Raw genomic sequence first — 27,534 nt, 5'->3', positions numbered from 1 at the left:
GAATAAGCCTCTTGATGAAAGTGAAAGTGGAGAGTGAAAAAGTTGGCTTAAAGCTCAACATTCAGAAAAAGAAGATCATGGCATCCGGTCCCACCACTTCATGGGAAATAGATGGGGAAACAGTGGAAACAGTGTCACACTTTATTTTTTGGGGCTCCAAAATCACTGCAGATGGTGACTGCAGCCATGAAATTAAAAGACGCTTACTCCTTGGAAGGAAAGTTATGACCAACCTAGATAGCATATTGAAAAGCAGAGACATTACTTTGCCAACAAAGGTCCGTCTAGTCAAGGCTATGGTTTTTCCTGTGGTCATGTATGGATGTGAGAGTTGGACTGTGAAGAAGGCTGAGCGCCAAAGAATTGATGCTTTTGAACTGTGGTGTTGGAGAAGACTCTTGAGAGTCCCATGGACTGCAAGGAGATCCAACCAGTCCATTCTGAAGGAGCTCAGCCCTGGGATTTCTTTGGAAGGAATGATGCTAAAGCTGAAACTCCAGTACTTTGGCCAGCTCATGCGAAGAGTTGACTCATTGGAAAAGACTCTGATGCTGGGAGGGATTGGGAGCAGGAGGAGAAGGGGACGACAGAGGATGAGATGGCTGGATGGCATCACTGACTCGATGGATGTGAGTCTGAGTGAACTCCGGGAGTTGGTGATGGACAGGGAGGCCTGGCGTGCTGTGATTCATGGGGTCGCAAAGAGTTGGACACAACTGAGCGACTGATCTGATCAGCCAAACCTCTTAGCCCTCAGTTGTCTTTCTTTTTAAAGTCACAATATAAAATGTAACGATCTTAAGTGTACAGCTGATGCATTTTTGCATATGTGCAAGCCCAGGTACTCACCAGCACATCAAGATATTGAATAGTTACATCACTCCAGAAGGCTCTCTTGTATGCATCCCTTAAGCATTCCCCAGAGGTAACCAGTGGTATGAATTCTATTTATAAAGATGAGTTTTGCATGTTTTTGAACCTTATCTTACCTTGTGACTGGGAACAGACAGCATGTTCTTTTCGTACTTAGCTTGGTTAGTCGTAGTGCCTATTCATCCTGGGAAGATTCATCCTATTGTCTGTATCAATAGTTCTTGTCCTTTGTTACTTTTCGCTACTACTATACACCAGGTTTGTCTCTCCCTTCTGTCGATGGGCGTTTGGGTTGCTTTCAGAGTTGCCTATTGTGAATAAAGCCACCATGAACAGTATAGTGCATGTTTCTAGGTGGACTCATAGGTCAACCAGGAGAGGTTGCTGGGTGATAGGGTTGGCATATGTTTAAAAATTGCCAAACATTTCCCCAGATCTTTAAATCTCCCTTTAAAACAGGAAAAAATAAATTTCTATGTGGTTATTTTGAAAATATTTAATGGGCCCTAAGATACAAAACTTTAAGTCTGTACCTGGAACAGAGTGGGCACTCGGTAATTGTCCTTTGGCCCAGCAGAGGAAGGGCGAGCACTGTCGGGAGGTACCGCCCTAAATCCTTGAGCCTAGAGGCCTTTCCCACGCAGCATTCAAGGCCCACACCCTGTGTGCACAGCGAGCCAATCTTGGCGCCCTTGCTCTGCATACATCTCCATCTGCATACACCTACACATCCCGATCCTGCCTTCTCAGGCCCAGAAAGGGTGTCACTTGGTTGAGCACTCGAACCCTTGTGACACCCGACATTTATTGAGCACTGACTGTATGCTAGGCCCTGTGAGTCCAGGAGCGAAAGACATAAAAGCCCTCAACCCTCGTTATTCCTCGGAGGAGGGTAGGTTCGTGTAGGAAGCGTTGGGACTGAGCCCAGCTCGGTTTCTACTTGGTTTCTAGCCAGACCCTAGACTTCCCCCTGGAAGTTGCTCGAAAGGAGGAGAGATCATCTTCCCCTCCGATCACGCAGTAGAAAACCAGGTCAGTTCCGATCCCAGGTCCAGCGCCGCCAGGCTTGCCAAGCGAGGTCAAGTGCCGGCCCATGCTGACCAGCCGCGACAGCAGGCCGCGAAGCCCCGCCCCCGCGTCTGGCCAATGGCCGCGCGGTCCTGGCCTCTCTCCTCCCTCCCAGCGGGGGAAGGTTCCCAGCAGGCCCAGCTGAAGGCAGGTCGCCGGGTCGCGGCTACCCAAGGTAAGATCGCCGACTCAGGAGCTCGGTCCTCTGGGCTCAGGGAGCACGGACGCCTTTCGGAGAGGTGGTCCGCGGCGCAGAAGCCGAGTGGGACTCGGAGTCCGTCGGGGCGCAAGAGGCTTAGGGCGCGGGGGTACTGGAAACAGCGGGTCCTAAAGCACAGCGGGGTTCGCGGCAGCGAGAGCTCCGCGTGCCGCATCCAGCACCCAGGGCTCTGGAGGTGGGTGGCGCGGACGTCTGCCCGGGCTGTAGGGAAAGTTGGGCCGGAAGGAGACGGGCTGTGGTTACTGAGTTCCTCCAGCCATCCGCAGGCCCAGGGTGACCCCAAGGCGAGGCCTAGCCCCGGTGCGCCAGTCTCAGCGGTCGCGACTGCTGCCCTCGCCGGGTCTTGGCTGTTCTCGGAGATGACACCTTAGAACAGCCTCTTGGCCCTCGGCGGACCTGACCCTGGCCCAGGAATTCTGGATTCCGAGCAGAGGTTGTGAGGCCTCGTCCCTTCCGGGATCGGGGGCGGGTGCGGGGGGTGCTCTCTGAGACTCTGGTGCCCTCCTAGCGGCGGCGGTCAGGAACACTCCAGAACACTCCAAGCACAATCTTCTCTGAGACCCGGAAGGAGGTGCCAGGAAAACTTTGGAAAAAACAAAACTGACATCCTTATTTTGAGGACTCAAAAACATCTGGAAGGACCTGAGAACTGGCACCTGTGGAGGGCAGGGCTAAAACGTCCTCAGACCTGGCCGAAAGACTTCCATTTCTCACAAGAGAAGGGACTAAATATTGCGCTTTGGCACACTCTCACTCAGCGACCTCTCCTCACCCAGGCCGTGTCCTTCGCCTCTCTGAGGGCTTGAAGGCAGGGAGGGGGCTGTGTGAGTCTCACTTGCCACAGAGGTCTCTGCCCTCAAGACGTATGGTGAGACATGCAATGAGGCAGCAAGTCCTGGGTTCCAATTCTGTTAGGCCACTGCTCAGCTGGACAACTTGGCATCACTTCTCCTCTTAGGATTATGGCAAGAATTAATGAAAGAAATTAGGGTGTGCCTTCCTATAGTAGAGGGCTTACGTGATAGCTCAGTTGGTAAAGAATCCATCTGTAATGCAGGAGACCCCAGTTGGATTCCTGAGTGGGGAAGATCCACTGGAGAAAGGATAGGCTACCCACTCCAGTGTTCTTGGGCTTCCCTTGTGGCTCAGCTGGTAAAGAATCTGCCTGCAGTGCGGGAGACCTGGGTTCAATCCCTGGGTTGGGAAGATCGGCTGGAGAAGGGAAAGGCTACCCACTCCAGTATTCTGGCCTGGAGAATTCCATGGGCTGTATAGTCCACGGGGTCGCAAAGAGTCAGACATGACTGAGTGATTTCACTTTCACTTTACCTATAGTAGACCTTCAGTAAGTGTGAACAAATACGAGCTTCCTTTTTTTTTGGTTGAGACTGTTTTATACATCCATACTTCCCAAACTCTATGCCTTGAGGGCTGAGGTTGGAATGCAGAAGAATGTATCACCTGACTCTCTCCTGGGGCCTCCCTGGATCCTGTGGGAGGGAAGAAGGGATCTGGTCACCACTACAGAGTTCTCTGTTCCTCTCTTGAAGGCTCAGAGCTCCCTGATCCTCTTGACTTCTGTTGTTGGTTCTCGCCCCACAAGAGGTATAGCACTTGTGGTTGGCAAAGGAAGTCATGCAGCATGCGGCCATGGGGCCAGTGGGCAGCAGGTAGGCAGGACATCTGCACCATTTCCCACGGGGCAGGGGACTGGGAGCCTTAGCAACTTTTGGGCACTCTCTGCTTTGCAACACTGTCTCCTAGAGGTCTCACCAAGCTTGACACCCATGTTTCGACTCCAGTCTCCCCCTCTATCCTCTGCCCACTTCTCTCCCTGAAAACCCCTTTGAATATCTGATAGCATCTCAAGCTTCACTTGTTGAAAATGGAGTTCTGGAGTCTTCTCTGCACCACTGCTTCTCCCCCGGATTTTCTGGCTTGCTAAGTGACACCCTCCATCCACCCAGTGCCTAAGGAGTAATCCTTGATTCCTCTCTCTGCTTCACCTCCCATATCCACAAAATATCAGAATCCAGTCACCTGTCACCACCTCCATGGTTATCATCCTGGCCATACCTGTCATGCTGTGACCTCCTGACTTGTCTCCCTGCTTCCATCATGATCCCGCCACAGCTCAGGGTCCTTAAAACCACCACAGAAGTCTTTAACATAATCAAATCCTCTCCTTTTCCTGCTTAGAACCCTCCAACGGCTCCCTGTTTCACTCCAAATAAAACACAAAGTCCTTTCCTATAATGTCCTACATCAGCAGTCCTTCCCAACCTTCTTGACCTTGATATCTGCCCCTCCCCCTCGCTTTCTAAACCTGGACAACTCCAGTCTACTTTCTATTCTTTAAACATGTCAAGCTTGTTCCCACCTTAGGACTTCTAACTTGCTGTGTCCTATGCCCAAAATACTGCGGCCAAGAACCATTCAGCTCAAATGTCAATTCAAAAAGGCTTCCTTCCCCACTCCAGTTCAAGAAGCATCCCCATCTTCAGGGACTGTCTCATCTGCTTTATTTTCTCTATAACCTTTATTGCTAACTGAAATCCTTATTTATGTATATTTTTACTGATTTGTCTGTCTCATTCCATGGCAGAGATATTGTCTGTCTTATTCCCTGCAGCTCTCTCCCATAAGAAAGACAAATAAGAAACAAGCAGGCACTTCCCTGGTGGCCCAATGGTTAAGACTCCTACCACTGTAGGGGACGCAGGTTGGATCCTAGTTGGGGAACTAAGATCCCTGATGCTGCTTGGAGGAGCAAAAATAAATAAAATAGAAAATTTTTTTTAAAAAGGGAGCAAGCAAACAAACAGATCTAAAATTGAAAATTGTGGTGAGCGCTACATAAGCAACCGGCAGCGATTGATTGTATTTGGAGCACGTGTGTGTGTGAGTGTGTGTGGCCACGCCCTGTGGCGTATGAAATCTTTGTTCCCACCAGTGACCCCTGCAATGGAGGCATGGAGTCTTAACCACTGTTATGCCAGGGAAGTCCCTGGGGCATTTTAAAATTTCAGGCTTATAAGACTGAACTACTGTATTTTCAGAACAACCTCTTGAGCCATTTTAGGGGTGAGGATAAACCTGGGAAAGGCTGATAACTTTCCTGGAGTCACACTCAGGAATGGAACTTAGCCTCCTACCCTGAAAATATGTACGTGGCAAGTTTTAATGTAATGGTGGGCCTGCAGTCAAGTTCTGGGAAGAACCTGATCCCAGATCCTAAAGATCTCAGTTCTTTGCTCTTCTACTAACTAGCAAGCCCCCTTAATTCTTTGGTACTGCATTTTCTTCATGGTAGGAATAGGCCTGATCCCATTATTATGTTGGGTGCCTTGTTCTCCGCATCCTCTCCCCCTCCCCCTCCCCCATTTCTTTCCCCTCCTCCCTGTCTTCCCCTTCCCTCTCAGTATTCTCCAAAGAAGCAGCCCTGTTGCTATCAGCAGCTGGGGGCACATTCAGACCTGGGGATGATGAGGCAGGAGCCAGAGCTCTTCCCAAACACTGACCAACCTGATGGGCAGAATTGGGCCTTAGGTCTTCTGAATCTGATTTTTTTTTCCCCTATCAGTTTGTTTTTAAGTAAATTCATTGAGGGCCTCTGATACTAAGACAATAATAAAGTAGGATGGCGACTTCCTTGGTGGTCCAGTGGTTAAGATTCTGCCTTCCAATGCAGGGCTCACGGGTTTTATCTCTTGTTGGGGAACTAAGATCCCACATGCTGTTACTAAGATCTGACGCAGCCAAATAAAAATAAGCAATAAAGTAGGATGATTAAGAAAGTGAATGTTCCAAAGAGGTGGAAAAGAAAGAATTGCCTTTTGTCCAACCATACCCCCAACCTGGTTGCCATGAATGCTCTGCTTTCTTCCAGGCTTTATTCCTTTCAGTCCATTCACCCTTCATGGGCCAGTTCAGAACCCAGACAGTGATGACGTTTGCCGAGGACAAAACTTATGAGTATATCCGCTACAATCACAGCAATTTTTGCAATATTCATGTTCTGGATATTCTGCCTCACCTGTCCTGCCTCACAATAAATGACCAGGTAAGCCAGGGCCCGACAGCCAGGCACTGACTGGGGGCAGGGTTGTGGAATTCAGAGCTTCTCCCAGGCCAGGACCAACTCCTTCCTTCTCTGTCGTCTGTATCCTGCTTCTCATTGTTGACAGTTTTCTAACAGAATTCAGAGCTTCTCCCAGGCCAGGACCAACTCGTTCCTTCTCTGTCATCTGTATCCTGCTTCCCATTGTTGACAGTTTTCTAACATTCAGAATGACGTGTAGCTCGGGGTGTCCTTTCCAACCCCACTGAGGTTCTTGTGTTGTTTTGGTATAGTGCTCCAAAATATAGCACTGAGATTTCTGGGCTCGGGGCCCCTTACTCGCTTTCACTGGGACCTTCTCCATCTCTTGTCCTTCTTCCTGCTTAGTCTCAGTTCCTTTCTCCTGGTCATGGGACCCATTCTGGCAGAGTCCCAGGGCTCAGCTTCCAGAGTCCTTGGGAACCAGATGGTGCTAGCCCTTTTGGCACTTCTGCGGGCTCCTAGTGAGGTGAGCCCAGCCCCTCCCAGTTTTAGCTGTCTCCACATTGAACCCCGAGGCCTCCTTCAGCTTCCTGCATACAGATGCTGGTGGTATTTGAGTTTGTGGCTGGTGGAGTTTGGCTCCTTTCTCTTGTATTTTGGTGTTTGCAGGAATTCCTTATCATTTAGTTCTGCTGTAAATGTATTCTGTGGGTTTCTGTTATCTGGTCACTTGTTTGTATGTGCTAAGCCTCAAGTTTCCTCATCAGTTGAGTAGGGATAATAATAGCATTAAATAAGACAATTCACGCAAAGCCCTGAGAAGAGAGCCTGGGACACAGTAAAGACCTATTTCCTGGATCTGGGAACTTGGGCTCAAAACTCTGGCCTTGTCCTGGGCTCTGACCCAGCTTCAGATGGCTGCCTCCCTCTTGTAGCTTTCTAGGTACCTCCACTTGTAGCTGTGGGAGGGGGTCAGGGCTACCTGACTTGATCTGGGTGGCGGGGCTGTGTCTTTCAGGACCGACTTCGGGCCCACTTTGACCGCTGGGGGAACCAGGGCACCCTCTGGAACCTCTTCGACAGTCTTCGGCGGAGGAACGGCTGGGTGGATTCCTTCATCCGGGCACTGAGGGCCTGTGAGCACACTGTTCTCGCTGATGAAGTGGCCCATGTCTACCAAAGCAACCTGCCACGTGAGCCACCTGCCCTGGCCCTTCTTCTGGAACTCCTCTCTGATTCCCCTGGCCTTTGCTCTCCCTCTCCCCTTACCCTATACCTGCTGTCTTCCTCTGTCACCCTCTCTCCCATCACTCCTGGGCAGTGGGCAAACCTGAGTGTAGATCCCTACTTAGCGACTTATTAATCTTTATTAACCCTTTGACCAAGCCTCTTCATTCCCTAAGTCTCAGTCTTCTCTGTAAAATGGGACTAATGCCAACGTCTAGCTTGTAGGGCTGCTGTGAAAACCACAGGATGATGACATGTTGAGCACTTAGCAGGAGCTGGCACCTTCCACGTGCCCAGCAAATGCAGCCTCCTCTAATTTTTGCAGCTATGATGTTTGCCTGCTACGCTTTTCTCACTTCCTCCTGTCTCCTCTCCCGTGTTCACCTTCCTTCTCTCTATTCATCTCTTCTCTCCCCATCCCATGACTGTCTCTGCTTTCCTCCTCATGGGCTTTTTCCTTCCTTTCCCCTCATCTCCTCCCCTCCCCCTCGTTTCCCCTAGAGCCTCCTAACCACCCACTCCCTCCAACCCCCAGTTGCCCTGCTATCCCTCCTTGCGCTCTCAATGCTCCCTGCCAAGCCAAGTACTCAGAGGGGGTCCACTGGGGCCAGGGTCTCAGGGCCTGAGGCAGGAAGAAAACTCACACAAGACCTGTCTATATTTCAGATAGAGACAATTCCTGACACACTACTCAGATCCACAGCCTTAAAAATATCACCATGTTTGCCTTTCTTTCTCCCCACCCCCCTTCTTTCCTTCCTTCCTAACTCATCTCTTCATTTGTGGAGATTAACAATTTGTGATTTCCCCAGACACAAACAGCTGTGGTAGGACCAGGCATGGTTGGTGGGGGCCAAGGGGAGGGGTTAAGGAAGCAGCTTTAGGTCAAGGGTCAGTTAGTGGTGAAAGCCACCCACAAGGAGGAGAAGAAAGCCACTGTGTCCAGAATGCCTGGGGACAGAGAAGTGGTGACTGCTGATACAGGCAGGGTGGTGAGAGGCTTCTGAGGCGCCCCCCGCGCTCTCCCGTCTCCTGCCTCTACCACTCCTTGCCCTCTCCATCTCCACTCTCCCTCTAGTACCTGCCTTCCACTTGGCGACACGGGTCTCCCCTGAAGGATGCCTTCCACCTCAGGGTAGCTGTTGATGCTATGGGGAAACTGATAACCATGACCTGGGAGCACCCAGGCCTCTCCTGTCCCTGAGAGTCTCCAGTTCCTCCTTGACTTGACTTTATCTTTATCCTTCAGGGAGTCCAAACCACCCTCCAGCCCCACTGGAGCCACCATCAATTCCTGCTGAGATTCCAAGGCCCTCCACACCTGCTGTGGCCCCCAGCATCCCTGACAATGGCCACACAGAGTACGAGCCAAGTTACCTTATGCCTGTCCAGGATACCCAGCCACCAGAGTCCCTGGGAGAGGTGCGTCCACACACCTCCTGCTTTTGTGTTCCTGTCTTTTTGCTTCTGCCCACCCAGCCTTCTGGAAGCCCCTCACAGATCCTGCCTAAACTCTGCTCAGAACAATGTGCATCTGCCCCAGACCAGCTGCCAGACTGTTGACCAGGTCTTCACCACATGGCAGCCTCACCCCTCTGTCATCAGTCAGCTGTGAGGTCACAATTTTGAGGTCTTTGCAATGGTCCATTTGAGATGTTGAGCTGAGTCAAGGGATCAGGGTATGACCAGATAGGGGGAGTGAGGGAGCAGGAGGTGGTGGGGTAAGAGATGGATAGTTGGAGCTGTAATCATCACCAGTAAAGCCAAGTTTTGGGGAAATATGTCTGATTCTATTGGGATATGATGACTGGGCAGTTAGATGTCCAGGAGACACCAAATCATGAACTTGAAGCCTGAGAAAGGGTCTGTGCAGTGGCCCCAGAGAGGGAGACTTTTCTTTAGGGCCAGACAGATGAGTAGAGACTCTCCCATACGAAGATTTTCTATGAAGGAGGTTCACAGTCACCTGTAGACAGACGTTCTGGCAATGGCCAAGGCCGAGGTAAAGGCTTCCTTGGTCCTATGCTCTGTGGCATGGACTGTGGCCTGTAGGAGCTGTCTCAAGCATAAGTTGCCCTTTGCCAGCTCCTGGAAGAAGCGACTGCCTTATTCCTATATTCCCTCTTGCAGAATTCAGAGAAAGCCCCACAACCATCCCATTCTGGGGCTGTCCTGAAGAGGCTGGGTGGCCCCCTGGAGCCCTTGTCTGACACGGTGGCCCTCAGCACTCTGACCTCCAGTGTACATCAGGAGCAAGACACAGAACTGGGCAATACCCACACAGCAGGTACGCATGGACTCTGAAATTATAGTGCCTTTCTGACCTCCCAGTGAGGGTAAGAGGGTTATCCCTCTGGCTTTCTTGGACAGGAGGCAAAGGTGGTATTCCCCAGGGAGCAACCTTCCTCAGAGGACATATTGATTAGTATCTGCTTGTAACATACAGTCTCAGAATTTGGTAGCTTAAAATAACAACTGTTTATTCAGCTTGTGATTGTGTGGGTCAGCAATTTGGGCTGGCTCGGCTGGGCTGAATTCCCTCTTGTATACACATCAGTTTACATATAAGTTGTTTATGGCTCTTGGCTGGAGCATCTCGGTTCTCTTCCATGAACCTCTCGTCTCCCAGTAAACAAGCCCATTTCATATACCTGAGCCGAGCTCTGTTCTGAGAGAGGGAGAGAGGACTCCTGGGTCATAGGTTCAAAACTGATGCGGTTTTCTTCCTGCTTCTTTCTGTGGGATAAAGCAAATTACCAGGCCAGCCCAGCATCGAGGAGTAGAAAGATAAACTCCATCCCTCGAGAGGACTGATAAGGTCACATTGCAGAGGGCGTGGATACAGGTAGAAGTGAATTAGGGCCATGTCTGCACTATGCCTAAGGGAGTATATAAGGGATGCGCCAGGACCTAGAGGACAGTGTAAGGAGAGTACAGGGCTGGGCCAGCTGTTGGCAGGGAGCATTGCCCCATCCCAAAGGGGTCTCCAGCTCCCAGCAAATCACTCAAACATTTCAATCTCCAGAGGAAGTATATTCTTCATCATTCAAGTGCCTGGACCCTCACATCAGACGTCTCAGGAGTATAATACTGTCTACTCTGATCTTTAAGGCTGGCATATTTCCTAAATTGAGTTCCACATAACATTGGTACCCAGCCAGCCCCCAGTGCCCATGGAACAGCCACAAGGCACACGAGAAGTTAAAGGTTCAGAGAAGCCATCCTTAGTGTTCCATGCTCCTGTCACTCTATCTCAAGCATCCTTTTGCACTTGGCAGTGCCAGCCTGCTGTGAAACACCTTTTCAGAAAATATTGCTGTGGACCAGGGAGACAAAGGGCACTTTGATTTCAGTAGAAGTATGGACACAGGTCCCATGAGACGTTATGGTGGTAGATTTGGGGTAGGGGTGGGGTGGACATCAGAATCACCCCTGACCTTTGTCAGATGTAGGGCCTGGCATGTGTGTTTTCAGAGTTCCGTGGCAAATCCTTATATAACTGCCTTTATGGACTATCACCACCTACTCCCTCCTGCTTCCCCCAGTTCAGGCCCTCTTCCCAGGGATGGTTTTGTCCCCGCACCCGCAAGCCCTCAGGCCTCCTAGAAGGGGGGCACCATATGGGCCTCTGGTGCCATATGACTGGGGTGAGCTCTTCTGCTTGAGCCATCCTGCTGCCCCTTGCCCTGGCCTCTGATTGTTCCTGCTGAGAAGAAAGATGGCAATGGGAGAAACATCCAGGATTCTGCTAGTCTAAGGAGAGGTTGAAAGAGGCAGACAAGAGGAAAGAGGGTGTCCCAGGCAGGAGAAAAAAATGCAGAGAGGAAAACTAATAATGATTTTCAGGCTCCTAGACCCTGTTAGAGGGAGGGATCACTTTGCTCTTGCGAGACAACAGGTCAGAGACCGAGGAGGGACAGGACCAAGGATTTGTCTGCAACCATTATGCCTTCAGCCCTGGGATCAGTGACTAAAGGGACTGGAGACTCCTCCGTGGGTGGGAGGTTGGATGCAGTAGGGATGGTGTGAGTTGGGACAGAGAGACCCTTCTCTATCCCTCTGATCCAAGGATAACACTCCCGTGGGTTTGTGTTTCTCATTTTCTTTCACCAACTGCAGGCGTGGTCTCCAGTTCCACATCACTCCGTGGGCCTGTGTCTCCGACTGTCTCCTTCCAGCCCTTGGCCCGTTCTACCCCCAGGGCAAGCCGCTTGCCTGGACCCCCGGTGTCAGCTCCATCTGTTGGCACCTCCTCCTCCTCCACTGGCTTGACCTCTGCAGGAGGTGCTGGTGACCAGACTGAAGGTACCATCTGCTCCAGTGGGGCAGGGGTGCCCAACAACCCTATGGCTGCCAGCACAGTGCCCTCCAAGGTGCCCACCAACTCAGCATTTGGCAGCTCAGTGCCTTCCAAGTTACCCACCAGCTTGAAGCCCCCTGGTGCAGTGCCCACCAATCTAGCACCATCCAGATTGCCCATCAACTCAGTGCGTTCTGGCATGGTGCCACCCAAAGTGCCTACTAGTGGGATACCTGACCACAGGATACCTGCAAGCACAGTGCCCAGTAAGGTGCCTGCCAACACAAGGCTCACCATCAGGAGCAGCAATAGACTCGTGAAGGTGAGTTCTTACCCCTCCTAGCAGTGATCCAAGCCATTCCCTCTAGCCCCTCTCAGTCTCCATTCTGACTCCAGCCTGATTCAGGGCTGATCCGGGGATCAGGATCAAAAAATCCTGCTTTTTGAGGGAATAGGGAGAACTGAGACCCAATCTCATCCAGACCTAACACCCTATTCTTTAGAATAATAATAATCAAGTGTGGATGGTTCAGGAGGGTCAGGCTTGCTAGACCACCTCTGCTGGTTATGTGCATTAACCTATTTAGAGCTCATGGCTCCCCTTTAAACTCAGCAGTGTTATTTTGCAGATGAAGAAACATTCCTATTTGCCTCAACACCTTGCTCTTCACTGCTGGGATATCTGGCTTGCCCCACCGTGACCAAAGTTTTATAAACTCTAGTCCCGGCCCATCTACTCTGACCTAGTAGCCTCCACAGTTGCCTCTGGGCCTGCTTATCTAACCCTACTGCTGCTGTCTGCCTGGCGGAACCAAGTCTATGGCCCAACCTCTGACCCTGTGGCTGCTTCATGGCCATCAAGCCCAGGCAGAAAGTCAAAGTAGAGTAGACCACACATGACCAACGGTTCCCTGGGGGTAGAAGTGAGCTCAGAAGCAGGCCAGTGAGTAGAGCTCTCAGCCCTGGAGGAAGTCTCACCACTGATGCTCCTGCAAGGCCTTAGTCCCCTCTTCCCCAACTGTCTTCCTGCACCATCAGTGAGTTGAGTCCCCAAGAGACGATTGCCTTTTGGCACTGTGGGCTGGCTACTGAGGGGTTGGGGTGTCAGTTTTTGGCCTGTCCTGGGAGTGGGGCTACCCAACCTGGCTTGTACCCTACCATCCTCAGTCCCTCTAGTTCCTCCTTTCTTTCCCAGGAGACTCCAGCATCACCAGTGCCCACAGGCACTGCCACTGGAGGCACATCACTCTGGCCAGACAGCAGCTCTGACTGCTGTGGCTCAGAGCTGGAGCTGAGCAAGCCTGGCAGGCTGGTATCTAGGATGGACAGCCAGCCGTTCTCAGTCTGCTCCGCGGATCTCGCCATCAGCCACAGTAACTCCTTGGGCATGGGGCCTGACAATGCCCCCGAGGAGAATGAGTATGTGTCGGAAGACACCATTAGGATCCATGAGAACCCCAGCACCTCCCTCCTGGGGGACAGCCCCGGGACATACACTACCCCAGAAGAGGATGAACTGAAGGAATTGCCTGTGGTCAGGACCATGCCCTGGGCTTCGTGGCTCGGGGTGGCCATGGCCGGGGCACTTCTAGTGCTCCTGGCTTCACTGTACCGGCGGCGCCTACCCCAGTGAAGCTCCTGGGTCCTTCTTGCTGTTCATCTTCTCTCTTTCCCATGGTACATCTGCCTGAGTCACAGAGCCGAGCTGTCTCACCATCCTTGACCCTTTTTTCAGGGCTGGCAGAAGCTGGGTCAGATGGGAGGCAGGGGGCCACAGGCCTAGTCCTTGGGGGCAGTATTTCTGTCCCATCTCATGCCCTTGGTGGCTCCCCTACCATCCTTGGCTTACCGGTCCCTGGGCTGCTCCTGGTGCTCCAGTCCTCACCCAGCTGGCCATCTGGTTGTTGCCCTTAATCCCTGGAGAAGGTGCTCCTGTCTAGGCCTTATCCCTCTTTACCCAAGTGCAAGGATCAGGAGGTGCCACTGGGGACCACAGTGGGTCAGAAACCTTCCCCATCCTGCCTAGTCCCTGCAACCAATAGATGGGGTAGGGGACATCGCTGTAGCCCCCAGTGGCCCAGTAGCCCCCTGCAGAGCAGTAGGGAGCTGCTACTCATTTTTAAGGACTTAGTCCCCTGTCTGTCTGGTTCCCCTCCCTACCACACAAGGATGGGAGGAGGTCCAGAGAGTCCCATGGACCCCCATGGGAAGCCTGATCATGTGCTAGACGTGAGGAGCACCTAAAGAGCCCCTCTCCAGCCTCCTCATCCCAGTCTCTGTTCTCTTCAGCTCCCTATGGGGGTTGGAGAGGGAGAACGTGCAGGACAGAGCTCAGGCCAAGGTTTGGATTTCAGCTCCACCTCTTTGTGGGCTGTGTGGCCTTGGCAGATAATCAGACTTCTCTGGTCTTGCTTACACATGTGGACAATGAGGATTGCATCTCATCCTTCACTGAATTCTCCTGAGATTGGAGCCTATGGATCTTTGTCAAGTGCGTGGTCCAAAGCAGAAGGCTGCTAAATGCTCCCCTCACCTTTCCCTGCCTAGCCAGGTAGAGATGAGGGCATGAGAGGCAGAGTGCCCAGTGGGTTTAAGTATGCACTGCTGCAGTGTAGGGTAAGTTAGGCCCTGTTCTGTCTCTTACTAACTCTGTGCTCTTGGGCAAGGAGTTAATCTCTCTATGCCTCCGTTTTCTCACCTGTATAATTGGTATGAATAGTAAAATTATATAGATATACATGTCCTAATATTGTGAGGATTAAATTAGTTTATCTGTATAAACCTTAGAATGGTTCCTGGCATTTTACTTACTGAAGTTTGCATGCATGTTGGTTTTGTCACTATTCAAATGTGGAGGGGCTGGAGCACTTAACCACACATTTAGAAGCAGACCCAGCCCCTCCTGCCTATGCCCCTTTCATATTTATCCCTTACTTTGTTCCATGCATTGGGGATTGTTGGGGAGTGAGGAGGGAGACATGTCTACTGGGGCATCTGTGCAGGGTTGGGGCTAGGGTGCCCCCTGCAGCAGCCAGATGGATTGAAGGATATCCTTGTGGGTGCTTTCCAGGCAGCCATTGCTGGACAAGGGCCAGGCACAGGAGCCTCAGGAGCTACCTTCATTTCTGGGCTCTGGAAGGGATAGGGACTAGAGCTCTAGGGAGACATAAGAGTTAGGGGGTCACTGTGGCCCACCCCCAAGCTGTCAGTCTGCAGAGTCCTGCACCCTGCTTTGGCTACTACAGTCTTTCTTTGTACTGCCCTCAGGGAGTTCAGCAACCTAATGGCTTCTACCTCTGCCTCTGAACTTATCTTCAGCCCTCTCTCCAGACTGAACCACCTGTACCCTGAAGCCAGGAATGGTCCCTAGTGAAGCTGTCTGCGACCACTACGTGTCACCTTTACTCTTAACCAGCCTTCTGGGCTCCTTCTTCCTAGGTACCTAGATCAGTGAACAATTCATGAACAGGTATTGGTTTTAATGTGTTATCCTCCCAAGATAGCTTTGGAAAAAAGTATCTCCAGAAAGCAGTTTGTAAACCCAAAGAATGCTTCTTAAATTGCAGGATTTCAAACAGAGTGACCAGCTGTTTTGGAGAGATCTGTAGATAAGGTGTGTAGGAAACCTTCAGGGACTGTCCTGGCACTTTTCAAATTATGCTGCCCAGAAGCCCTGACTTAGCCTGCATTGTGTAGCATTCCTATTTTGGCTGTTGTAACTAAAATGCCAACTTCAGGCAGGATTGGGATTGGCTGTTGGCAAGGAGAGGGCTTGGGGTAGTTGATGAGATGCGTCAGATCTTAAGAGTCCTGGGTTTGGAATATGGTTTCAGTTGCAGGAGATTGCATGTAGGAGGGAAACCCAGGCAGGTCACCGTGGCCTGGATGATGCGAAGGGAGTGAGGAAGGACCTTACCCCCGGACAGGGGTCTAGTCACCTATACTTGGAGATGGGAAAGTACCTTCACCTTGGGGTAAAAGCAGGGGTGAGGTCAGAGGGCCCTAAGCACTTAGGGCAGACTTGGCAATAGGTATCTGCATATAAATCTCTCTCCATCTTTTCTCTCCCCTGTTGAAGCATTTCCTTCAAAGCCTAAGAGTCACCACTGCTTCTCTTGCCCTGGGAAACACCTGCCAACTTCGCTTGATGACCCACTGGAAGCAGGCTAGTACCACATTCTCACCTTGTTTCCTTGGTTGGACATGCTCAGATTTAGTTGATTCAGGGGAATTTCTAGTCAGAGAGCAGTATGCCCTTTACTTTTTCAGGCCTTGGGTTATTCATAGTCTATTTTATGAAACTTTTTTATTGTGGAAAACTTTTAAGGACACACAGAAGTATAGAAAATAGAATAATTACTCCTCCCCTCCATATGCCCATTGTGCTATGTACTGTCGCTTCAGTCGTGTCCAACTCTTGTGACCCCATGGACTGTAGCCTGCCAGGCTCCTCTGTCTCTGGTATTTTCCAGACAAGAATACTGGAGTGGGTTGCCATTTCCTTCTCCAGGGGATCTTCCCCACCCAGGGATCAAACCTGGGTCTCCTGCATTGCAGGTGGATTCTTTACCAACTGAGCCACCAGGGAAGCCCCCACATGCCGTGGGGTAAGGCCAAAAAAAAAAAAAATTATGACTCCTGTCTTGTTCATCCCTGCCTGATCCCTCGTTTTTTGTACAAGTTCTTTTTGTAAGTCAGAAAGTGAAGAGTTCAGAAAGTCAAGGGGAAGGCTTAGGACAGGAGGTTTTGTAGCCAAGGCCCTCTTTAAAAAATTTTTTTCCCAAGGCATTCTCCACTTGTCTTTTTAGCCTCAGTAGGTGACATCCCTTTTGAACCAGTTCAGAGTATGGGCAGCACTGGTTCTCTGTCTTAGGAGGAGATAACCAGAGGAATTTCCTTCACTGACAAGCTCCTTGAAGGTGTTTGGCTACTGCTCCTATCCCAGAGAGGTGGGGACCAATGGGTGTGTCCAATGGCAATTTGCTCCATTGCATTAGGGGTCTCCATTAGGCTTTCACAGAGCCCTTCCATCTGGCAGAAAGTCCCATCCTTGGCCAGATTCAAACTTCACAGCATGGCTCCTGATCTTATAGGAGTCTCCTTGGGATGGAGTCATTCAGGCCTTAAGGTTCCTTGCTTCCTACCAGTGCACTATGGTAGTGTTCAGGATCCCTGGGCTAATCTATGCTGTGATAACTCATTATGGGTGAAAAGCACATGCTCCCTTGTGCTCCCCTTTCTGCCCTTTCCCTATAGCCCAGGGTCATGAAGTTCACATTTGGTGCAAGGCATGGTCACTCAGCATTCCTCACTCCTGCTGCTGTTGCTGTTAACAACAGCAAAAATAAAAAGGGCTGCCACTTCCCCATACCTTGTTGCATGCCAGGTGCTAGGCAAAGTGCCTTACATGGATTAACTTGTTTAGTCCTCGCAATGACCCTATGAAGGGGGATATAATTGTGACCCAATTTATAGCTGATCTGCAAGACCGAGAGGGAGGAAGGGTCAGAGAGGACAGTGCAAGGGAAAACTGGCCCCTGAGCCTGAGTTGGATGTTTTCCATGCCCCTGACCCTCAGCTGATCAGGTGTCAGAACCTGGGGCCCCATTTCAGGTGAGATTTCACACATCTCTTCCTGGTGTTCCAAGAACTGCCACTTGCACTAATAGTATAATAATATTCAATATATAATTTAATATAGTCTCGGGGATTTGTGACAATATGAATATAATCATATGTGTGTCCAGACTCAATGGCCTGAGGCTGCATGAAGCGAGGCAGCAGGCACAAGCCGGTCCTCTGGAGGCCAGTTTGGTTTAATAGATGTTGTTAAAGGATTCCCGTGTGCCAGGTCGAAGGCCTAAATTGAGTAAGTCAATTGTACCCTTCAGAGGCCAGGAAGTATGGTGGAGACAAATAGGCTTTCATGTCATTTTTTTTTCCATGTATTTACAACAAATATTTATTTTGCTCCTACTGAGTGCAGAGTATGAGGATAGGCCTTGGAGACACATAGTAATAAAGCAAAAAGCCTACCTTCAGTGCCCCCTTCTATCACTTACTGTCTTCAATTTAATTGTGAGTGGCTTAAAAGCATGAGCAAGAGTGGGATAGAGGGAGAGAAAAATGTTGTTTTGATTATGTATGTATGTTAGTCACTCAGTCGTGCCCTACTCTTTGTGACCTCATGGACTGCAGCCCACAAGGATCCTCTGTCCATGAGATTTTCCAGGCCAAGGATACTGGAGTGGGTTGCCATTTCCTTCTCCAGGGGATCTTCCCAACCCAGGGATTGAACCTGGGTCTCCTGCACTGCAGGCAGATTCTTTACTGTCATGTACTATTAACAATTACAACAATGAAATCCAGGAAAACAGTAAAACTTAGAGCCTCTAGGGAACAAGAAAAATTTTAAGTATAAGTTTACACACACCTACCAGAAAGGCTAAAATGAAAGTGTCTGACAAGATCAAGTGTTGATGAGGACCTCCCTGATAGTCCAGTGGTTAAGAATCCACCTACCAATGCAGGGCACATGGGTTCCTAGTCCAGGAAGATCCCACATGCCACAGAGCAACTAAGCCTGTGTGCCACAACTTCTGAGCCTGTGCACCTAGAGCCTGTGCTCCACAAAAGAAGCTACCAAGATAAGCCTGTGCACCTCAGTGAGCCCCTGCTCCTGACAGCTGGAGAAAGCCTGTGCAAAGGAACGAAGACCCAGCACAGCTGAAAAAATAAAAGATCACATGTTGATGGAAATACAGAGCAATTTCTTAAACTTTAGGAGGAATGTAAGTTAGTAAAACCTGTTGGAAAATTGGCAGTATCTACTAAAGCTAAACACATGTATAACTTACGACCCAGCAATTCTACCTTGGGTGTATACATGACAGAAACAAGAGCTCATGTCCACCAAGATATGTGCAAGAATTTTTCTAACTGCACTGTTCATAATAGCCTCAAACTGGAACCGATCCACAAGGCCTATCCATAGTAGAATGCATATATAAGTTGGGGTAAAGTCATACAGCAGAATATTGTTGTTGTTCATTCACTCGGTCTTTTCCGACTCTGCCACCCTAAGGACTGCTGCATGCTAGGCTCCCCTGTCTTTCACCATCTCCTGGAGCTTGCTCAAACTCATATCTATTGAGTCGGTGATGCCACCCAACCATCTTGTCCTCTCTTGTCCCCTTCTCCTCCCGCCTTCAATCTTTCCCAGCATCAGGGTCTTTTCTAATGAGTCAGTTCTTCGTACCAGGTGGCCAAAGTACTGGAGCTTCAGCTTCACCATCAGTCCTTCCAATGAATATTCAGGGTTGATTTCCTTTAGGATGGACTGGTTGGATCTCCTTGCAATGCAAGGGACTCTCAAGAGTCTTCTGCAACACCACAGTTCAAAAGCATCAATTCTTCGATGCTCAGCCTTATTTATAGTCCGATTCTCACATCCATACATGACTACTGGAAAAACCATAGCTTTGATGATATGGACCTTTGTCAGCAAAGTAATGTAATAGCTTTTCTTCCAAGGAGCAAGTGTCTTTTAACAATGAGTTTGAATGAAAATATTGCTACACACAGCATGGATATATCTTACAGACATGATACTGAGAAAGAAGTCAGTATACTGACTGGAATGGAATGGAATATGTGATTCTATTCCTATAAAAAATACAGAAATAAAACTGATCTATGGCATTGAAAGTTTATCTTTGTTACATTTGATTTGGGTGTCAGCTTTCATGAGTACTTTGAGTTTGTGTCCAGACTCGCTGTTAGAGATAATGGAGGTAAACCAAGGTCATCCAAGTGAGAATAAACAGAGGCTGTTCATTCTGAGCTTGCAAAAGCACCTACCATCATTTGCATTTGGCAGGGAGGGAATCAAAGACAGGCAGGGACTAGGAAAACATGGTGAGTGAAAGAAAGGGAAGGCTTCAGAAGTGCTATAATAGGAGGTTGTTTGCCTGGGACACTGGAGGTTGGCTAACTAGAAGAGAGGCATCTTATTATGATTTGTTGGTGAGCATATTTGGCTTCCTCTGGTTGGTCCTGAATTGGAAAAGAGGGAAGAGGTGGTTGTGGATTGGGAAGAAGGTGGCACACTTTATCCAAGACCTGATGATTCTGGGTTGATTGCTGCAGAAGTGGTCTGGCTTTCCAGGCTGATTACTGCAGAGAGTTCTATGGTCATATATGGTCTGGCCACAGTCCTTTTGTGTATTCAGTCTCTTAGAGGGAAAGAACTGCTGGAATAGGATGGGAATGGACACATACACACTTTATCCAGCTCCCCATCCCTCCCTGAGGTCAGTGGTGCTGCCTGTGAAGATAAGGCTGGAGGACTGTGCTCCAATTCATTGCTTATCTACTGCACCCACTAAAGTTGTTTTCTTTAAGGCCTAGCTTAAAGCCCAGCTCCTATTGGAAGTTATTAGCCTTCCTAATTCTCGTGGCTTAATTCAGATTCTTCAGAGCAAATTCTCATCTTCCTGCCTGTGTTTTGAAAACTTACATTGAATATCTTCCTTTCACTTACTCAATGCTGTTTCTTTAAAAACAGCAACAAAACCAAAATACCCCTTCAACCCCACAGCTTTTTATTGAAGTAAAATATACATGCTGAAAAGGGTACTCAGAAAAAGAAGGGAGGCGGTGGGGGAAGCAGCCAGAAGGGTGGTGGTGGAGAGAGAAAATGGGGGGTGGGTGTTGAGAAAGATGAAGAAGGGAAGGAGCCCTGTGTTCTAGTTTTGGGTCCACAGCCAACTTCTGGCATCTCTTTCCTCCCTGGATCCATAAACTGTGAGGCTAGACCAGGTGATGGCAAATTCTCTCTCCTGCAGAGCTCAGTCCCATCAGCCCTTGAGTGTCCTTGGCACAGCCGGGCTGTCCTGGCTTCCCCTGTTGTGTCCCCCTTCCCCATCCCCAGGTGCCAATGCCCTACTGTCTGAATCGCTGACTTCCTAGCAATCAGATGCTGTTTCCTATTTAATCAATTTACTTGTATTTAACATCAGAAGAAAGAAAAATCCTTTCATTATCACATGCAGCCGGAAATGAGCTTCTTGCAGGAGACCTGTCCAAAGGAATCAGAAAAGAGAGAAAATGTGGTAATTATTGAAAGAATGCTTTTTTCCCTGCTTGCTGTCAGGACAATGTCTTTAGAATGATGGGCACATGTTTGCAGAAATTCAGCTATTATTACCTCTATGACTTAAGATCCTTTAACATTTTCTTTATTCAAGCCCATGGTTCTGAGGATCTACCCTGGCCAGATAGCTGCTTCAAGCGAGGCTTCTGCAGTGAATGTAAACAAAACTTTAAATCTAGGGGGTTTGTTCAGGACCCCCCCCCATTTCCCTCCTGCCTTCACTTTCAAGAATCTCTCCTCAGGAGACAAGCACCTCTGTTCCTTACATGTGGCCCTCACCTTCTGGCCTCAGTAGACTCCTTCCTTCCCACCCAGTGCAGGCCAGGGGTGGAGGGGGTCAGTCTCTCCTCAGGATTTTCACCTTCCTTATAATCTAGTGTCTTTATTTATCTATTTATATTTAATATTGAGTCCGTAGAGTGTATTTATTAATTTTGGCTGTGCTGGGTCTTCATTGCTGCACGCAGGCTTGCTCTAGTTGTGAGTAGGGGACTACTCTTTAGTTGCAGTGAGTGGCTTCTCACTGCAGTGGCTTCTCGTTGCAGAGCATGGGCTCTAGGTGCTTGGGCTTCAGTAGCTGCAGCACAAGGGCTCAGTAGTTGTGGTGCACAGGCTTAGTTGCTCTGCAGCATGTGGCGTGTGGGATCTTCCTGGACCGACGATTACATTTTTGTGTCTGCACTGGCAGGTGGATTCTTAACCACTGGACCACCAGGGGAATCCCATAATCCAGTCTCTTTAAATCATCTTCTAATTACACAGGTAATACATGAATATGTGCTCACAGTATAAAGTTTAAATTCCAGAGATTTCCCTGGTAGCCTCATGGATCCCAGCTTTTCATGGCCATGGTCTAGTTTCAATCTCTGATTAGGGAACTAAGATCCCATAAGCTGCACGACATGGCCAAAAAATAAATAAATAAAAAAAATTCCACAGCTAGAGAAAGAGAAAGACTAATACCACATGATATCACTTATACGTGGAATCTAAAATAAAATTTATGTATGAAATAGTAGATGCAAACTGTTACATGTAGAATGGATAAACAACCAGGTCCTACTGTATAGCACAGAGAACTATATTCAATATCTTGGGATAAACCATGATGGAAAAGAATACAAAAAAGAATGTATATATGTGTATAAGTGAGTCACTTTGCTGTACAGAAGAAATGAACACATTGTAAATCAACTATATTTCAATTTAAAAACGTGAGATAAAAAATTCCAAATTATACTGAGTTATATAGGCCAGAGTTTCTCAAACTTCATTAGAGATACAGATCCTTTGGGGATCTTCTTAAAAGCAAGTGCTGACTCATTGAGTCACTGCATTTCTAAGAAGACTTTTGTGACTTAGGACAAAAGAGCAACAATTGATAATGTCCTTCAATCCCTTGCAATTCTGTTTCATTTTTAAGGGGATTGATAGACATCACTCCTGGCCTCTCTCTTGTACTTCTGTGCTATTTGGTAGCCCTGACTTAATCCTATCTTTGGCCTGGGGCTGGAGATGTTCTCTGAAGTCCTTTTCATAGCAGTTGGGGTGCAGGGCCTTTTGGCCTCTGGCCTTTTCTACAGCTCCCTGTAGTGCTCCACAAACTATTGTTACCAAACTTAATGAGTCTTTGTTGAGTTGAATTTAGCTCATGCAACAATCAAAACAATTTGGTCATTGTTTCAGTTGGTTGAGGGCCCTCTGATTCTGGATTTTTCTCCACCATGTGTAGGATAAGCCACCAAATCACTAATGAAATGGAGAAGAGGGCAAAGCCAGAGGCCCCCACACACAATGCTACTCAAGACCATTGGTCAACTGACCTCATCATTTATTGATTAAGCAACACTCTACTTTGCCTACTCATCTAAAAGCTAAGTATACATAACACAACTGCTATGGAGGTGTACTCATTAACTAATGCTGCAAGAGAAATTATTCCAAAACTTTATAGCTTAAAACAACACATTTAGTATCTCAGATTCTGTGGGTTAAGATTTCAGGTGCAGGTTTGATGGGTCCTCTGGCTCAGGGTCTCTTACAAGGCTGCAGTCAAGGTGCTGGCCAGAGCTGCAGCTATCTCAAGGCTCAGTTTGGGGAGGATCACTTTCAAGCTTACTCATGTAGTTGTTGCAGGGTTTAGTTCCTCATTGAATTGTTGCTCTGAGGGCTGCACTTCTTTTTTGGCTGTTGACCAGAGGTGGTGCTCAGTCCCTTACCACATGGGTTGATCCATTATTATTGTTCAGTCTCTCAGTCATGTCCGACTCTGTGCAACTCCATGGACTGCAGCCCGCCAGGCTTCCCTGTCCTTCATCATCTCCTGGAGCTTGCTCAAACTCATGTCCATTGAGTTGGTGATGCCATCAACCATCTTATCCTCTGTCATCCCCTTCTCCTGTCTTCAATCTTTCCCAGCATAGGGTCTTTTCTAATGAGTCAGCTCTTCCTGTCAGGAAACCAAAGTATTGGAACTTCAGCTTCAGCATCAGTCCTTCCAATGAATATTCAGGACTGATTTCCATGAGGATTGACTGGTTTGATCTCCTTGCAGTCCAAGGGAAGAGTCTTCTCCAACACCACAGTTCAAAAGCATCAATTCTTTGGCGCTCAGCTTTCTTTATGGTCCAATTCTCACATCCTTGCTGCTACTGCTAAGTCACTTCAGTCGTGTCCGACTCTGTGCGACCCCATAGACGGCAGCCACCAGGCTCCCCATCCCTGGGATTCTCCGGGCAAGAACGCTGGAGTGGGTTGCCATTTCCTTCTCCAATGCATGAAAGTGAAGTCACTTAGTCCTGTCCGACTCTTAGCGACCCCATGGACTGCAGCCTACCAGGCTCCTCCATCCATGGGATTTTCCAGGCAAGAGTACTGGAGTGGGGTGCCATTTGACTATATAGACCTTTGTCCACAAAGTAATGTCTCTGCTTTTTAATATGCTGTCTAGGTTTGCTTCCAAGAAGCAAGCATCTTTTAATTTCATGGCTGCAGTCACCATCTGCAGTGATTTTGGAGCCCAAGAAAATAAAGTCTGTCACTATTTCCCCATCTATTTGCCATGAAGTGATGGGACTGGATGCCATGATCTTAGTTTTCTGAATGTTGAATTTTAAGCCATCTTTTTCACTCTCCTCTTTCACTTTCATCAAGAGCCTCTTTAGTTCCTCTTCACTTTCTGCTATGAGGGTGGTGTCATCTGGATTTCTAAGGTTATTGATATTTCTCCCAGCAGTCTTGATTCCAGCTTGTGCTTCATCCAGCCTAGCATTTTGCATGATGTACTCTGCATATGTTAAATAAGCAGGGTGACAATATACAGCCTTGGTGTACTCCTTTCCCAATTTTGAACCAGTCTGTTGTTCCATGTCTAGTTCTAACTGTTGCTTCTTGACCTGCATACAGGTTTTGCAGGAAGCAGGTAAGGTGGTCCAGTATTCCCATCTCTTTAAGCATTTTCCAGTTTGTTGTGATCCATACAGTCAAAGGCTTTAGCGTAGTCAGTGAAGCAGAAGTAGATGTTTTTCTGGCATTCTCTTGCTTTTTCTGTGATCCAACAGATGTTGGTGATTTGACCTCTGATTCCTCTACCTTTCTAAATGCAACTTGTACATCTGAAAGTTCTTGGTTCATGTACTTTTGAAGCCTGGCTGGAGAATTTTGAGCATTACTTTGCTAGCATGTGAGATGAGTACAATTACGCAGTAGTTTGAACATTCTTTGCCATTGTCCTTCTTTGGGATTGGAATGAAATCTGACCTTTACCAGTCCTGTGGCCACTGCTGAGTTTTCCAAATTTTCTGGCATATTGAGTGCAGCACTTTAACAGCATTATCTTTTAGGATTTGAAGTAGCTTGGCTGGAATTCCATCCCCTCCACTAGCTTTGTTTGTAGTGATGCTTCCTAAGGCCCACTTGACTTCGCACTCCAAGATGTCTGGCTCTAGGTGAGTGATCACACCATCGTGGTTATCTGGGTCATGAAGATCTTTTTTGTATAGTTCTTCTGTGTATTCTTGCCACCTCTTCTTAATATCTTCTGCTTCTGTTATATGCTATAGGGTGGCATGTAACATGGGAGCTTGCTTCATTAGAGCAAGTAAGAAGAAATTTAAATCTCTAAAAATAGAATCAAAATGGAAAAAAAAATGGACTCAGTTATATATTGAGTTGTTGGCTGAACTACACAGAAAGAAATTATTTCAAATGGCTTTAAACCACAATTTGCTTTTTCATTCCTAGTAGAAGGCATTCTAAGGACAGAAAGGACTGCATAAAAATCTTAAACAGTATTTAGTAATTATATTATTGATAATATTGATATTTTTACTCTGAAACTATTATCTATATATTTAAAGATAAAGCAAATAAGTAGTGAATGTTAAGTCCTTTGATTTTCAGGTTAAAATAAAAGAAATTAAATAAAAACTCTGTAACCTCAAAAATGAATGCAAATTAGTATAAATCCATGATATATTTTTTTCTTTAAAATTTTCTAGCTCTATCCATCAAGATGGCCTAGAAAAAATGAACAGCCCAGTAGCAATGCTCACTCTGAGTGTCCAAATTGTAGCTTTTAAATACCATGTTCCATTGAAAGGAACAATTACTCCTTGAAGAAATGGCTGATTCAAGATTTGGACTAAAAATTTAGAGTTGAGATTGGAACTTCTTATTATACAAGGCAGCTGTTTAAGACTACTAGAGTCACTTTTTTTGTTTGCTTTTTAAGTTTTTAAAATTAATTAAAAATTTTTTGGTCATGTCCTATGGCATGTGGGATCCTAGTTCCCTGACCCAGGGTCAAATCCATGACCCCTGCAAAGGAAGCATGGAGCCCCAGCCACTGAACTACCAGGGAAGTGTCTAGAGTCATGTTTAAATGACCAAGGAGTCAATCTAAAGGGCAAATATGGAACAATTTGAACTCAAAAGGGAGAGTGACTCTAATGTATTGAAATTAATTGAATACATTTTTAAAAGGCTGAAGTTTAATACTTAACAGTACTTAAAATAATTCATTGGTCACCTGTAGAAGATGCTAGATAATGAATTCATTCCAAAATACCATGTTCATGGTCAATAAAAGGAAAGAATCAATCCTGCATTTTCCATATAAGTTGTACTTCAGGATACCATAGAGTTGATGAGGGAAGTTTCTTGTTTATTAGATAATTCCAGTTAATCAAAGGCAGAAGAGACAACAGAATTAAAATATCACAATTTTGTAGCCCTTAATCAAATATCACCATTAGGCAGTATCACCAACAGGTAATAGGTAAATAGCTTTCCAGTAGGTGGAAAGCTGGGATGGAGAACTTTATATTGGATGGACCAGTCTGATGATCCCTGAACCAAATCAAAAAAAGATCATAGGGGCTTCTCTGGTGGTCTAGTGGCTAAGATTCCATGCTCCTAATGCAGAGAGCATGGGTTCAGTCCCTGGTCAGAGAACTAGATCCCTCATGCCCTAACTAAGACCCAGTGCAGCCAAAAAATTAAACATTTAGTATATGTGATGCAGAAGCAAGCAGTAAACAAATATATTTTAAAAAAGAGATAGTGATGCAAAGTAGTTGATGTTATGAACTAGAATTTTTCTGTTCTCCTGATGAGATGAATAAGAAGTAAATAGCTCCACCTGTGAGGAATTATTTTAAAGAAAGCAAACCTAAATCTAATCAAACCTCTAGCTCTATCAGATTATAAGAACTATAGGGGAGAGAAGAACAAGTTAAATTACAAAAATTCAGTCATAAAGATCCTGTATGTGGAAGCTCTTCAAACAAACAACCTGGTTTCTTCAATAAATAAAATGCAAAGAAAAAATTGAGGGAAAACCTATAGGTTAAAAAAGATTAAGAGACAAAATAATCAAATGCAATATGTTGACCTTATTTGGAAACTAATTTGAGCAAAACAATTGTTTAAACAAAGACTGACAATAATGTAAGTTTAAACACTGACTGTAGTTAATGATACTGTAAAAATTAATTTTTTGTGTTATAATGTGCTCTGTGAAAGTGTTAAAAAAACAGTCTTTATCCTTTAAGAGTATCTATAAGAGTACTTATGATGAAGGAATTCTGTGGCAGTTTTAGGTTAGGACCCAGTGCTTTGGGGCCCAGGTTTGATCCCTAATTGGGACCTAAGATCTCATAAGCTGCAACTTGCAGCCAAAAAGAAAATAGAGTATTTATGATAAAGTGATGTGTCTTGGATTTACTTCAAAATAATCCACGCAGGCATAGAAGGGGTGAGGGCAAAGATGAAACAAGAAAGACTATGAATTGAATATTGTTGAAGTTGCATGATAGGAAGTAAATGTTCATGATGTCTGACTTTTGTACAGTTTTGATGTTTTCCAGAATAAAATCTTAAGTGTTAATCGCTCAGTCGTGTCTGACTCTTTGTGACCCCATAGACTGTAGCCCACTAGGTTACTCTGTCCATGAAATTCTTCAGGCAAGAATATTGGAGTGGGCAGCCATTCCCTTCTCTATGGGATATTCTAAACCTAGGAATCGAACCCGGGTCTCGGGCATTAGCAGGTGGACTCTTTAATGTCTGAATACCAGGAACCCACATTTTTCTTGTGTCCTGATAACATGACTTCCCAAATCAATTTGCTGAAACCAGAGAGCCATGTT

The 27,534-nt window shown here is 47.3% G+C and overlaps 1 protein-coding gene across 3 annotated transcripts; it reads left to right on the top strand.

Annotated features, from left to right (window-relative positions):
• Positions 1 to 2,042: 2,042 nt before the first annotated feature.
• On the top strand, positions 2,043 to 27,279 carry MAVS (mitochondrial antiviral signaling protein). Of its 3 annotated transcripts, XM_061436640.1 has the most exons (8): positions 2,080 to 2,116; positions 3,712 to 3,831; positions 6,051 to 6,224; positions 7,222 to 7,396; positions 8,680 to 8,852; positions 9,561 to 9,717; positions 11,550 to 12,052; positions 12,926 to 27,279. In XM_061436640.1, exons 3-8 carry the CDS (start codon positions 6,081 to 6,083, stop codon positions 13,361 to 13,363), a joined length of 1,590 nt encoding a protein of 529 aa, XP_061292624.1. In that variant the 5' UTR covers positions 2,080 to 2,116; positions 3,712 to 3,831; positions 6,051 to 6,080; the 3' UTR covers positions 13,364 to 27,279. The 3 variants fall into 3 exon arrangements, with proteins under 3 accessions (XP_061292625.1, XP_061292623.1, XP_061292624.1); XM_061436641.1 differs by lacking the exon at positions 3,712 to 3,831 and having other exon boundaries at positions 2,043 to 2,116; positions 12,929 to 27,279; XM_061436639.1 differs by lacking the exon at positions 3,712 to 3,831 and having other exon boundaries at positions 2,043 to 2,116.
• Positions 27,280 to 27,534: the final 255 nt, after the last annotated feature.

Source organism: Bos javanicus, chromosome 13 (genome assembly GCF_032452875.1).
Source record: "Bos javanicus breed banteng chromosome 13, ARS-OSU_banteng_1.0, whole genome shotgun sequence".
Lineage (NCBI taxonomy): Eukaryota > Metazoa > Chordata > Mammalia > Artiodactyla > Bovidae > Bos > Bos javanicus.
Note: the sequence above shows the minus strand (reverse complement) of the source record. Positions and strands in the feature narration are given on the sequence as shown.